The 12,649-nt window shown below is 40.8% G+C and overlaps 1 protein-coding gene across 3 annotated transcripts in view; it reads left to right on the forward strand.

Annotated features, from left to right (window-relative positions):
* ARHGAP24 (Rho GTPase activating protein 24) overlaps nucleotides 1-12,421 on the forward strand; it is a 189,184-nt gene extending 176,763 nt beyond the window's left edge. For all 3 annotated transcript variants that reach the window (XM_010564422.1, XM_010564424.1, XM_010564423.1), the window contains 5 exons: nucleotides 2,296-2,428; nucleotides 4,754-4,827; nucleotides 5,547-5,668; nucleotides 9,105-10,173; nucleotides 11,686-12,421. In XM_010564422.1, the coding sequence (XP_010562724.1) occupies nucleotides 2,296-2,428; nucleotides 4,754-4,827; nucleotides 5,547-5,668; nucleotides 9,105-10,173; nucleotides 11,686-11,929 (1,642 nt within the window). In that variant the 3' untranslated portion in view covers nucleotides 11,930-12,421. The remainder of the gene's footprint in view (nucleotides 1-2,295; nucleotides 2,429-4,753; nucleotides 4,828-5,546; nucleotides 5,669-9,104; nucleotides 10,174-11,685) is intronic.
* The last annotated feature ends 228 nt before the right edge of the window (nucleotides 12,422-12,649 follow it).

Here is a 12,649-nt window from a genome sequence, read left to right on the forward strand (position 1 = left end):
CCTAAGGCTGCCAGTTCACATCTGCTCTCTGTGGCTGATGCTGTCCTTCAGAGTCTGACTAGCAAAAGTCTTTCCCTCTGTATTTGCTTTTTATTTTCCTGATGCACCGACAACTTAGAAAACTAGAGAGATCTCTGTAAAATTTGCTTCTTGGATAAGGCTGAATAGTGGCAACTGCCTGGGCATGGCATGCGATGGTTGTGCTCTAAAAACTAGCACCAATGGCAACAAGACATGTAAGCAACTACCCAAGAGATTATTGGGGTGTGGGTTTTAAGCCCTCGGGTTGTACAATCTGTAGAGTTTTGTTAGCCAGGATGTCAAGAAGAGCTTCAGTTCGCTTAGTTTGCACCTAGATTGGGGATAGGTAGAAGGCAAAGCTAGAAGCCATATCTGAGCTAGCATTTGAAATCTTATAAAATAGTACAAGTGTATCTAGTTTTATGTATAGTACTGTTCCTCACATATGTTATATATGCATCTGAGGAGCAGGGTGGTGTAAACACAGGATTCCCATTTTGGATCCAAGCCAGTCTACAAGTAGAGGGTTGCAATCAAGGGATTAGAATTTGAACCTTCCTTTAAAATGTGGATTTGCATTAGTGCTTTGTTTATCGAGTTTCTCTAGAAAGCGCTTTTTGGAATTTTGGCTGGGAATTATTCATGATTGAAATAGAAATGTTTTCTGGGAATCTATTTTGAGGAGGGTGGGGGTGGTTATCATTTAAATACATACAGTGCTTTATCATTTCTACTGTTTTGACTTGGATTGCTCATACCATACCACGTTAATCTAAGGTTGTTCCCATCATTCTTGTTAAGATTTAACTTAGTAAAAAGCCATTATTTTTTTAACAGATCATGCCAAAATAATGGTTAATGTACCTCTAGTAAAGCTTGAGTGCATCAAATACCAGTGGTTCCCTTTGAGAGACTGTGAGTTTAAAAAATGTTCCAAGTGTGAAGTCTTCAAAGAAAAAGAAAATACACAATAATGCATATTGTAGAAATGTCTGTGCATTTTCTGTTTCTTATGAAAGAAATTAGCATAATTTCTGTTTTTTTGATTTTTCAGAAGTCATAGGAAAGATACCAGCTTGCAGTACAACTCTGTCTGAACCAGGGAAAGCATGTAGAACATTCCAGTAAGGGATATATTGAATAAATGCCTGAGTAGCTAAACCCAGAGGTGGAGTCAGAAGTAACACAAGAGATTTCTTTGTGCTAACTTGTAGTTTTTATCTATTTCTATTTATTTCTTTTCAGAGAAGTACTCCTAAGTTACTACAATGTAACTTTACACACCACAGAAACATTTAAGCAAGTTTTATTGCATACTCTGAACTTGTGATTTTGATCTTTCTCCCCATCTTCTTACTTCTAGTATGCCTGATAAACAGCCTAGGCTCCTGTTAGCTGTATCCAAAAAAATCTTAAGTTTCTGCAAATGTAATTAGGAGAAAGCATATGTCATACCAGGTCTTTGACTTTCAGCCCTATAATGTTACCCATGGTGCTAGCACTCAGACATTTACTAAGTTTGGTGACTTGCAATGCCTTAGCTTACTCGGTACAGGATAGAGCTAAAACTCATTTCCCATGGATTTATGGTTCTATGTGTAAAGTATATCCATTTTTTTGGTGTAACGGTACAGCTAAAAGGCACAGTAGTCATTTTGTGGGAGTCCATAGGAAAAAGAAGCATGCCAGGGAAAGAACTGTAATTCAGATGGGGAAGTTTCAACTGAACACCTGTGGTATATATGGTCTCCTTTAAAACTTGCTTACTTAATACTGATACCAGAGTAGATGGTGATACAGAGACATGCTGGTCATGCTTTTGGAGCTGGGGCCATCTCTGGTAGGAGGATAATCCTCACTGTGTAAATATAATGCCTGGTTCTGGCTCAGGTGAAAATGAAAAGCATTAGTTAAGATGGATTTTGCATGCCTGATGTGAGGTGCCTGTCAGTGAGAGCCAGGACCTTCTCAATACCTGTGCCTGTAAATAGAGCCTTCTGTGTAATTATTTATAGTAATAAATCAGCAGAGTTGACAGACTCTGGCTTGCAAGTATCCTAAGTTCTTTATGGGACAAACACCACCACCACCCCTCCTCCCCCCCCGCCCCCAAAAAAAACCAACCAGATTACAGATATGATCTATACATATGTATACTGCTGATGAGTAAAATCTGGGGTGACAATGGAAAAGTTAAGCAATAGTTTTTAGCCTGTCAATCTCACAGTATTATCCCAATTCACAGTAATGACTTCTTGTATTCTAACCCAACAGCAATACAGATGTGCACACGGTAGCATCACTGCTTAAGCTATACCTAAGGGAACTCCCAGAACCAGTCATACCATATGCAAAATATGAAGATTTTCTTTCCTGTGCCAAAATGCTCAGCAAGGAGGAAGAAATGGTGAGTTGGCAATTTGAGTAAGATGAAATAAAAGTTTGGCATGTTATAACCTGTTCCGATTTTGAGGAGGAGAGAAGCTGGAATCCTAATATCCTCATTTAAGATGTACTTCTATTAACTGAGGCTGTTTTTATATTAAAATTGTTGCCACCTAGGTCATTTGGAAGTCTAAATAAAAGCGTATAGCATAACCTTAACTGTATCTATTGCATGTCACTGAACACAGTTCAAATAAACATCACTGTGGTCAATAGCTTCCATTTTGCATGGAAGAGACTTACATTTTCATGGATTATCATTCTGAACTGTAAAAGGAAGGGTCTTGGTAGTTGCTGTCCAACCCTCGCCATTAAATCAGGATGCCCCCTTCTAAGCATCAGGATGCCAACTTTTACTGACTTGATTGAAGGCCTACGGACTGTATTCATTGCTTGTCATTGAATCAGGCGGCCTCAAAAAGATGGAAGTGGGCCACCTTCCAGACTCTTTTGAAACAGCGTAACACAGATGAGCAAAATAAGGGTTCTGACTGATAATATGTGCCCTGCAGTGGCATGGGCCTACTATATATTAGTCTGAAGACATAAGAAATTAAGTGCTGGTTTTTATGTTGTTCTGTGTGCTTGTGGGTAATGAGGTCAACCCTGATAATTTTTTTTTTAAAGTAAATACAGATAGGCTCATTCTGTTGATTTCAGTCTACTCCCCTAACTTTCTAAGGTGGTTATTTCTGTTTAATTCCTTTTCGACATTTCAAATCCTGCTAGAACTGGAACCCCTCCTACCTAATCTTCTAATTGATTAAAATTAGTAGGAGCTCCTCTTTTCTAACTGAGAGATTGTCTCCTTTCTGAGCCTTCAGTTGATGACTACCAACAGCAGAGGTGGCAGTTGTTCCCATCTGATGGAATGGGGCGGGAGGGGCGGGGTTGGGGGTGGGGAGAAAGATCTGTGGCAAACTGTCTTCTATGGTCATTATCGGGTGGGGAGAAAGATCTGTGGCAAACTGTCTTCTATGGTCATTATCTCTTACACCCACTGAAATTAGACTGGTTTCTTTGCTGACCTTTACAGCTTGCAGATTCTTGTCAGCTGCTTGCAAACGGTGGGGGTGGGCTGTTCAGCTGGTTTAATTTGAGCTGCTCTTCACACAAGTTATGGCAGGAGATCCTCGGAGCTAAAGTTGCAGCTATTGCTTGTGCGTGTTGTATATATCTAACCATTGCTAGCTTCAACATAAAGCCACCTGACAGCTTCGCAGTTGGTCATCAGGGAGTTCATACTTGCAGTGATACTCATTTTCAGATTAAATTTTTAGTCATTTTATATTGGCTTAGTCCAGAGTCTATTTACATAGTTCCTCTGCAACTATGCCACAAAGCACTTTATTAAATTCATTTTGAAAGCAAGATTCAAATTACAGTGGCCTTTTAGTGCTGGAGTTGGTGCTGGCAGTTTGTGAAAAATCAGTGCTATGGGTGATAAGCCACTGCAGTCCTCTTTATGGTGGCTTAGCAGTCCAGCTCTAAGGCTGTCTGACTAGATTTTCAGTTGATCTTTCTCCATGCCAAAGTTAAAAGTGCAGTCACTGTTAAGGGAGAGAGCTGTGCATCTTGTTTCCTTTCTTAGCCCACAATCAGCAAACTTGTGCACTATCATGATCCACCTGTCTTGATTTGCATTTGTTTTCATAACATACTTTAATCAAAACTCTTCTGATGCTAGCAAAGTACTGAAACCCCATACTGAAAAAGAGTCTAAAGGCACTGGTTGGTAAGGAGCATAGCCAGTGTCTGTTTCCACAGGGCTGTTCATTCCACACAGAAATGAGTGTGTGATACTCTACTTGTCCCATTCCCAGGGTGGGCACAAACTGAAATAACTGTTTATTGGTCTGAATCTAGTACGGACCAGAACTGGGTAAAATACCCAAACAGATTCTCATATGAAGATGCCAACTAGTTCAAACCAGAACTGTTCCTGGAAGCCTCAGCCTTGTTATCAGCAGGAGGAGGAATGGAGCTGCTGGTCAAAAAAGGAAAGAGTGAAAGAGAAGGGAAAGACAGGATGAAACCAAGTTATTTATTTGTTTATTTTTATCCAGAGCTAATACTTGTTAGCCAAATATACCTTTCCCCATCCAAAACAGGTTCTACAAGTTGTTCCTGATGGTAACCTGTATATAGCGTTTAACACAGTTTCGGTGATGTGTTTATGGTTTTGGAATTGCTGACATTTTTTTGAATCTCTGGTAAAATACTAAGAAACTGTGTCTCTCCACTCTTTTTTTTTTCTTTCTTTTTTTTTTTCTTAAACCTCTTAAAGGGCCTGAAAGAACTGGTGAAGCAAGTGAAGAGCCTGCCAGCTGTCAATTACAATCTGCTGAAATATATCTGTAGGTAAGTGCTCTTGCAAGAATATCACAATGGTATTTATAACTGTGAGCTGACAGACAAACGTGTCTGTGAATGAGCCCTGAAGGAAAAGCATTACTCACAGTCAGAGGATTGGTGAACTTAAGTGAATGCATTAAAAATACAGGTTTACTGCATGACTAATTACTGATTTGCTCTATCAAGGTGCATAGTTATGACTTGCTGAGTGCAGCCTGCTTATGAAAGGAAGAAAAGCTAGAAGGCAGAAGTGAATATATTCTGTCCTCTTTATAGGACCCTGGTTTTCCCATTTCTAACTGCAGTTATTGGCCTTGGCTGTGCACTCCTGAAGCATGGTATCCTTGAAAAATGTGTATGTCTTGTAGTATATAGATTAGTTTCATGGATACGTCTAAGATCTTAAAAAACATGTCTTACATAGTTGCAATTTGAGGATATTTTATGAGCCAAGTAGTTGATTAATTATGCTGGAGAAAGTTACCATCTTCAACAGAGTTATCTTGTAGTCAGTCCAGGTTGAGATTCAAATCTTTTTTATCAATGTATCATTTTGAAGAAAATCTGAAGAAGTTGAGGAGAATAGCCCTGAGCTTTCAAGATGTTCCATGAGGACTTGGAATGGAATATTTGAACTATATTAAGAAACCCTCACATGCTTTGATTTTTTTCTTTTTTTTTTTTCCTTTTTACATGTTCCTTAAAGGCCTCTTTCTCCCCCACAGATTCCTTGATGAAGTCCAGTCTTATTCAGGCATAAACAAAATGAGTGTGCAAAATCTGGCTACCGTTTTTGGCCCCAACATCCTTCGCCCCAAAGTGGAAGATCCTCTGACTATCATGGAGGGTGAGCTTACTGTACATGACTTGTAATAGAAAGAAGGAATGTCTTTACATTTATTAACAGTAAATACTAGTCCATGTAGTATGTGCAGTAAGTTCCGTATATCTGTTTTATAGACACAGAATGCTTCAACCTGAATGAACTTCTGGGTTAAATCTTGCAGGTTATTGTAAAAGTGACTGAAATGTGCAGCATTGCAAACAGACTTTGCATGACATTGTGCTGCCCTGGCAACTTCACTAAAAATGAACTTTTTCTCTCAAAACTTGCTGCAAATATGGCATGTTCTTATTCAGCACGTGTGGTTGGAGTGCAGTTAATATTTTACCTGTGGTTCTTAAGGATGAGAAAAAGTTAGTACAGGTTCATACTGCAGTGACCCATATAGAATCCCCCCCAAGGCAGTAGTACATTACATGCCTTCTTGCACAACAGTGATAAAATTGTCAGCTGCATTCTGTTGTTTACAGCAATGTTCAGCTGTAGCATTTTGCTGTGATTAAGACAAAAATACATGACAATATCCTCCTATAATTTCCTCCTAGGCTTAATCTTTGTGACTTTAATTCTCCATAAAGTACAGGATGCCTTTTCTTCCTCCAAACGCTTTTTTCTTAATATGTAGGATTTACCTAACTTTCTCAGAAATCAGGGCTGTACACAGACCCTGCACTGAAAATTTTACCAAAACTCAAAAATGCAGCGTTCATAGTTTATTTGAGAGTGTGTGGATTTATTCTTTATCTGTGAGTTTGATGCTTTTTCTCTTCCCCGGATACAACAATTCCCCATATACTTTGTTCATTTACTTGGTTTCCTGAAGTCTTACATTCTCTCCTTCCTTTTAATTCTTAACATGATGATTATGTTGCTGTGAACAGAAACATGGCATTTCCAAACCATGTATGAAGGCAGGTAATACCCAGGTTTAGCTGTCTGAACAGTAGCTCAGACAAGCCAGAAAACCTTCTAACTTGGAAAGGGTTTTTAATCATCATCTTCACTTTAACATCTGGATTCTCATTGTCACAGAGAATGGTTTGATCACGCATTTGACTCAGAAGGGTTTGCAAGAGCAAGTGTCCAATTTATGTGCATGTTTATTATGACTGCGCATGAGTATCATCAAACCTGTGCAGCTTTAAATCTGCATTTGTGGCTTCCCCCTGGTTTCTATACATACTTGTCTCAAATGCACTGTGACTATCTGATACGGGGGGGCAGAGATAAGCTTCACTGTGTCATTGAAGTCCTAGTTAACACATCTGGCATCATCTCCCCATGGTATTTTGAGAGAGAAACAGAAGAGTCTTGCTTTGTTTCCTTCCTCGTCAACTGTCTTGTCATGTCTCTCACAGGAGTTACATTTTTTGTGTGTGCATGCACACGTGCACATACTACCTATCACTTCACTTTCAACCTGTGTCTTTGTTTGTACCTACAGAACTGCCAGACTGACTGGAATAGTAGCTTCTTTTACCCTGACACTTCTGTAGAGCTTAGCAGCCTGGTAGATAACGGCTGTGAATGTTTCTCTTGGTCAAACAGCAAACTGTCCCTTTTTTTCCCATGCTTTTGCATTTAGTAGTACAAAAAGTACTTCAAATTGTTTAATAGACTGGAATTGGAGAGAGATGTCAAAGAGCTGATTTATACCACTGAAGTCAATGAGAACAGTATCTCACAGGATGACGTTTACTGATGGGGATACCGTGTATCTTCAGCTTACCTGGGGCAGGGGAGACGAATGGAGATTTGGGATGGGGAGAGACGAGTTAGCCATTCCTAAATAAAATACTATTTTCTAGGTTTATATTTTTCCAGAACTGGCTGCTTCCTAAAGTTAGGGGGGGGGGGGGGGTTGTGTTTTGTTTTGTTGTTGGGGTTTTTTTTAAAGTTTGGGCAAGAAAGTTTTTGTTTTGTTTTGTTTTTAAACTGGGTGGAAAGGGAAAATAATATGTTTTTCCAGTTCTTGAAAGCAACCCTCTGGCCTTCCAGTCTGCTTATCAACAGCCCTAGGACTAAAATGATGGCATATATGAACTTTTACCAAAGACTGTACATCGACTAGTGCTCATGGCCATCTTTCTTCATTGCTGTTTGCTTTGTGGAAGATACCGAGTGCTTTTCTTGCACAATCATTCAAAGTCAAACACGCAGCTATGGGTCACCATACCTCTATAATGGGGATGAGGAGTTGAGGTTTTTTGGTTGAAGAGAGATTTTCCAGAATTCCAATCATGGGGCAATTTTTTCCTGTCAAATGCAGTGGTAAAAGTTGCCTGAGTACAGTGCAATGTTCATAGTAAAATTCTGCACATAACAGCTAATGTTCTCAGAAGGAATACAGCTAAATGTGCCATGGGAGTAACTAAGTGAATTTTCCTGCTGCACAGTTCTAATGTATGATTTTTGCCTTAGCAAACAAATAAACAAGAACACTAAAAAGATGTTGTCAAGTACACACATTGAATTGGCTCTTAGTAGTAGTATTTTAAAAGGGTGCGGTATAAAGATCCAGAATATTACAAAGGAGTTGATGTGAAACGATATTGCACAGTGGGAAATTACTGATTAGAAGAGCACAGCATGCCTCTGAAAGCTCTCTAGGAGCTTAAAAATGGGGTGGTCATTATAACTACCTTGACCTTGTTCCTGAAATATTCTTAATAATCCTTAATGAGCTTAACAAAGTAGAGGTGTACATCTTTATTACCCCAAGTCTAGTTATAAATGCTAGTGTGTAAATTACAGTGCAGTCAAGTGGTGTCCACGCCAAGGGGTTGTTCTTTAAGAGGAAAGGTAGCCATTTATTACAGCAAGTAGCAAGCTGTGGTCCTGCATTAGTTCCGTACTGTGCTATAATGTGGTATAGTTTCCTGGTTGCCTATAGTCTCACCACAGAGTGGTTAAAGGCATTCACATCAAGTTAATTTTATCACATTACTGTTCTGTTTTGCTCCAAAAGACTAAAACGTTCTGTGTTCCAGCAATGCAAATTCCTTGTCTGCCCATTTGCTGTTAAACTACTAAATATAAGTGCTGTGCCAGAATAAGACTTTGGTTTTAAAAATGATCGCCACATCGAGTTGCAACACATCACTTATAATGATGTTTTCCTTTGCTACTTGTTATCTCCTTCTGTGGTCTTCCTGGGATGCAGTTACTGTCATGGTAATAGCTTCTTCACAAAAGTTCCTGTTCTTAGAGGGCCTGCTGGCTTGGTTTGTTGGAAGGAAGAGGTGGTGATGATCTGGCCCAGTAGCCGGAGGCACTTCAGGCATGTTAAACATTCCAAGTGTTAGAGATGGATGCATTGCATAAATGTTTGTATAAGCTGAATGTTTACTAAGTATTTGTGGAATCTGATGGATAAAGTATATTTATGCCCTAAACAAAACAGGCCATTAATGACCACATGCTTGGTGTCTCCTTTCAGGTACAGTAGTAGTCCAGCAGCTAATGTCAGTGATGATTAGCAAACATGAAGAGCTGTTTCCCAAGGATGCAGACCCTCAGATGGGACCCGAGGTATGCAACAACAACAATGAAATGCCAAAGAAAGCGATTGCGGGGCAGCTACAGAACAAAGAGAACAACAACACCAAGGAGACAGCAATGAGGCGCTGCTCTTGGGACAAACCTGAGTCTCCCCAAAGTGGAAGTATGGACAATGAGTCTCCAACTGCTCTGCCAGGCAGCAAGACAAATAGCCCCAGGAACAGCATCCAGAAACTAGATGTCACCAGAAGCCCACCGCTCATGGTGAAAAAAAATCCTGCTTTTAATAAAGGTAGCGGCATAGTCACCAACGGGTCCTTCAGCAGTTCTGTGGAGGGCCCTGAGAAGAGCCAGACCTTACCAAACTGTACCCTGCAAACTAGGAGAACATCGTCCCTGAAAGGACCAGTGACTAAGATGGGCACACACAGCGTGCAGAATGGAGGTGTGCGGATGGGTGTTTCTAGCACAGATGGGCACAGCAACACCCTCAACAGCCGCACCCCAGGCTGGGTGCCCAATGGCTATGTCACGCTGAGGGACAACAAACAGAAAGAACTGGTGAGTGAGTCAGGCCAGCACAACAGGCTTTCCACCTATGACAATGTCCACCAGCAGTTCTCTATGGTGAACTCTGATGACAAACAGAGTGTGGACAGTGCCACCTGGTCAACATCCTCTTGTGAAATATCCCTCCCTGAGCAGTCCAACTCCTGTCGTTCATCCACCACCACCTGCCCTGAGCAGGACTTTTATGTGGGTAACTTTGAAGACTCTGTGCTGGATGGACCACCACATGAAGACCTCTCTAACCCGGGTGACTATGAGAACAAAAGTGACAGAAGGAGTGTGGGGGGCCACAGCAGCCGAGCCACCAGCAGCAGCGATAACAGTGAAACGTTTGTTGCCAACAGTACTAACAATCATAGTGCTTTGCACAGCCTTGTGTCCAGCTTGAAGCAAGAGATGGCCAAGCAAAAACTAGAGTATGAGACAAGGATAAAAAGGTAAGACTGTTTAGGTCTACCATCTGACTGCCTCTTGCAGAGTAAATCCAAGAAGTTTTCCCTCTTGGTGTCTTGCTAGCATTCTTCACTAGCTGCAGTTACTGGGTGCTTGCCACTGAGTTTCCCGTCTTTCAGTGTTGACATACTTTGATGTTGCTTTTGTGATATCATGATCCAAAGTGGTTTGTTTCAGAGCAATTGCTTGCCACAGTTGTGACACGCTATCCTATTGGCATCAAAACTAGTCAGAACCTTGTGAGTTTCTGTAGAATCTAGTTAACAAAATCAGTAGGCTCTAACAATGTTTTAATTAGTTGATGCCTGTTCTCCAGAGACTGAGTGAGAAGGGCAACTGGGCATCATCTTTCAGTGAAACCAGTGCCATGGCTTATTCCACCTGTAGTTTTTGGGAGTCGGAGACTGCTGGAACTCCTTTCCAGGGTCCTTGTTCCACTTGAGAGAGTGCTGCATCTGGGAGTTACCTCTGTTCACAGTTCTATCTCTGCACTGCTGCTTTGCCTGAGCCTTTCCTTCACAGCTTGGACCTGTTGAAGAAGGCAAGGGAGAGCCATGTCGGTGTCTACAGATAGCATGGACTCTTTTCGCACACAATGAGGTGGCTAGGATGGATGGCCATAATGATCAGTGAATAACCTCAAAGTCTGGGCTTAGCATTAACTAGTCCACACAGCAGTGCAGAGCTGAATGTGCTCTCTTTGTAATAAAGGCTATTCAGCAAAGCTGTTCAGGACTTGTCTTCTGTTCTCACCTCTGTTGCACGGCAGCCCTTTGCATTGGTACCTCTGGCACTGCAAGTCATAGCTGGATCACAACGTGAGAGCGCTACTGGTAACAGCAGCTGCCAGCGAAAGTGCAGCATACAGAATATTGCAGTCTTTCACCCACATCACTATTTCAGCGTAGGATGCAGCATAGTTAGAGCATTTCTTATAATGTTTAATATGCACGATGACTGCGTGTTCAGTACCACTCGGATTTCTAATGCTTTCCATTGGAAAGCTAGATCTGAAATGGGGTCATTTTTCTAGACAAAAACCATGTCAATGGCAGGTTTTTTTAAACTATCGATCTGTATTTGCAAACAGATAAATCAGTTGAAAACAGGAGATTAGCAGTGAAACAAAGACATTCAGGGTATTATTCTGACCCTGTAAGTGACACTAGTGCAACTACAGCAGGAGCTGGGTGTCAACACTTCCAGAAGTAAAAGGGATACTTAGCTTATTCCTGGAGAATTAGATGGAGCTGTTTGCTACTGTGCACCTTGCCAGTGGCTGTTATTAGGCATTTTCTAAATGAGCTATCAAAGAGATTTCCCTGTGAGAATGGTTCACTGATGAAGCCATGGTTTGTAGATACACCTCTCAAAAATTCAATCTAAGCTTTGTGAATGAAAAGACCTGTATGAATTTGTTGGTGGTGTGTATTTCTGCTCGAGTGAGAGAGGAGTGTGCTGCTCAGGAGCTGTCTGCTTTTATTTCATTTTCGCAGCTTGGAGCAGAGAAATATCACCCTGGAGACGGAAATGATGGCCCTGCATGAAGAACTGGATCAAGAGCGGAAGAAGTTCACAATGGTAGAAATCAAAATGCGTAATGCAGAACGGGCCAAGGAAGATGCAGAGAAGAGGAATGATATGTTGCAGAAGGAAATGGAGCAGTTTTTCTCCACTTTTGGAGAACTAACAGTGGAGTCTCGCAGACCAGAAAGAGGCAATACCATCTGGATCCAGTGAGCATTGGAAGCGTAGACTGTGGGACTTTGGGGAAGGGCTTGGGGGTATTATACTGTATCAGGTGGCTGGTCACCTGTCTGAGGCTAGTACTCAACATAATGTTATAAACCCTTGAAGGAAGAAATCATACAGACATTAACCACTCACATCTACAGTGTGTACTTATCAAGTTTTACTCCTTGAATGCTTCATGAGACTACTGTCAAGTGTTACAACTGGATACGTGTATATAAATTTTTAAAAAAAATCACCTTAGAGAGCAAGAGATGTATCTCAAGAAATATTTTAATGCAAGTCTTGTATTTAAACTGGTAAATTGAAATGTTGTTGCAATCAAGCTTTATATCAAGGCTTTTCTCCCTTGCACTTAACATAATAAGCTATTTTTGGCATTGTGTTACCATCAGCTTATTTTGTATATCAAATGTTTTTTGGTTTTGTTTTTGTTACCCCTCTTGCTGGGGACTGAAGATAAACAGATATGTTAAGGTATGTGTGCCCATGGTTAACCCTGATTTGCGTCGCTTTTAAAAAGACAGCAGGATGAGAAACAGAAGCATGCTAAGGGCAAAATAAAGCAGTACTAATTTAACAGAATTGATGGCCAGGGTAGATAGCACCAGGACACCTATATCGTAAAAACCAAATGAGGATATCAAGTCAGCAAAATTGGGGACAATGGCAAAAGGGTAAACAGATGCTTGTTTGGGAGCACATGTG

Source organism: Haliaeetus leucocephalus, unplaced genomic scaffold, assembly GCF_000737465.1.
Source record: "Haliaeetus leucocephalus isolate CR32 unplaced genomic scaffold, Haliaeetus_leucocephalus-4.0 Scaffold178, whole genome shotgun sequence".
NCBI lineage: Eukaryota > Metazoa > Chordata > Aves > Accipitriformes > Accipitridae > Haliaeetus > Haliaeetus leucocephalus.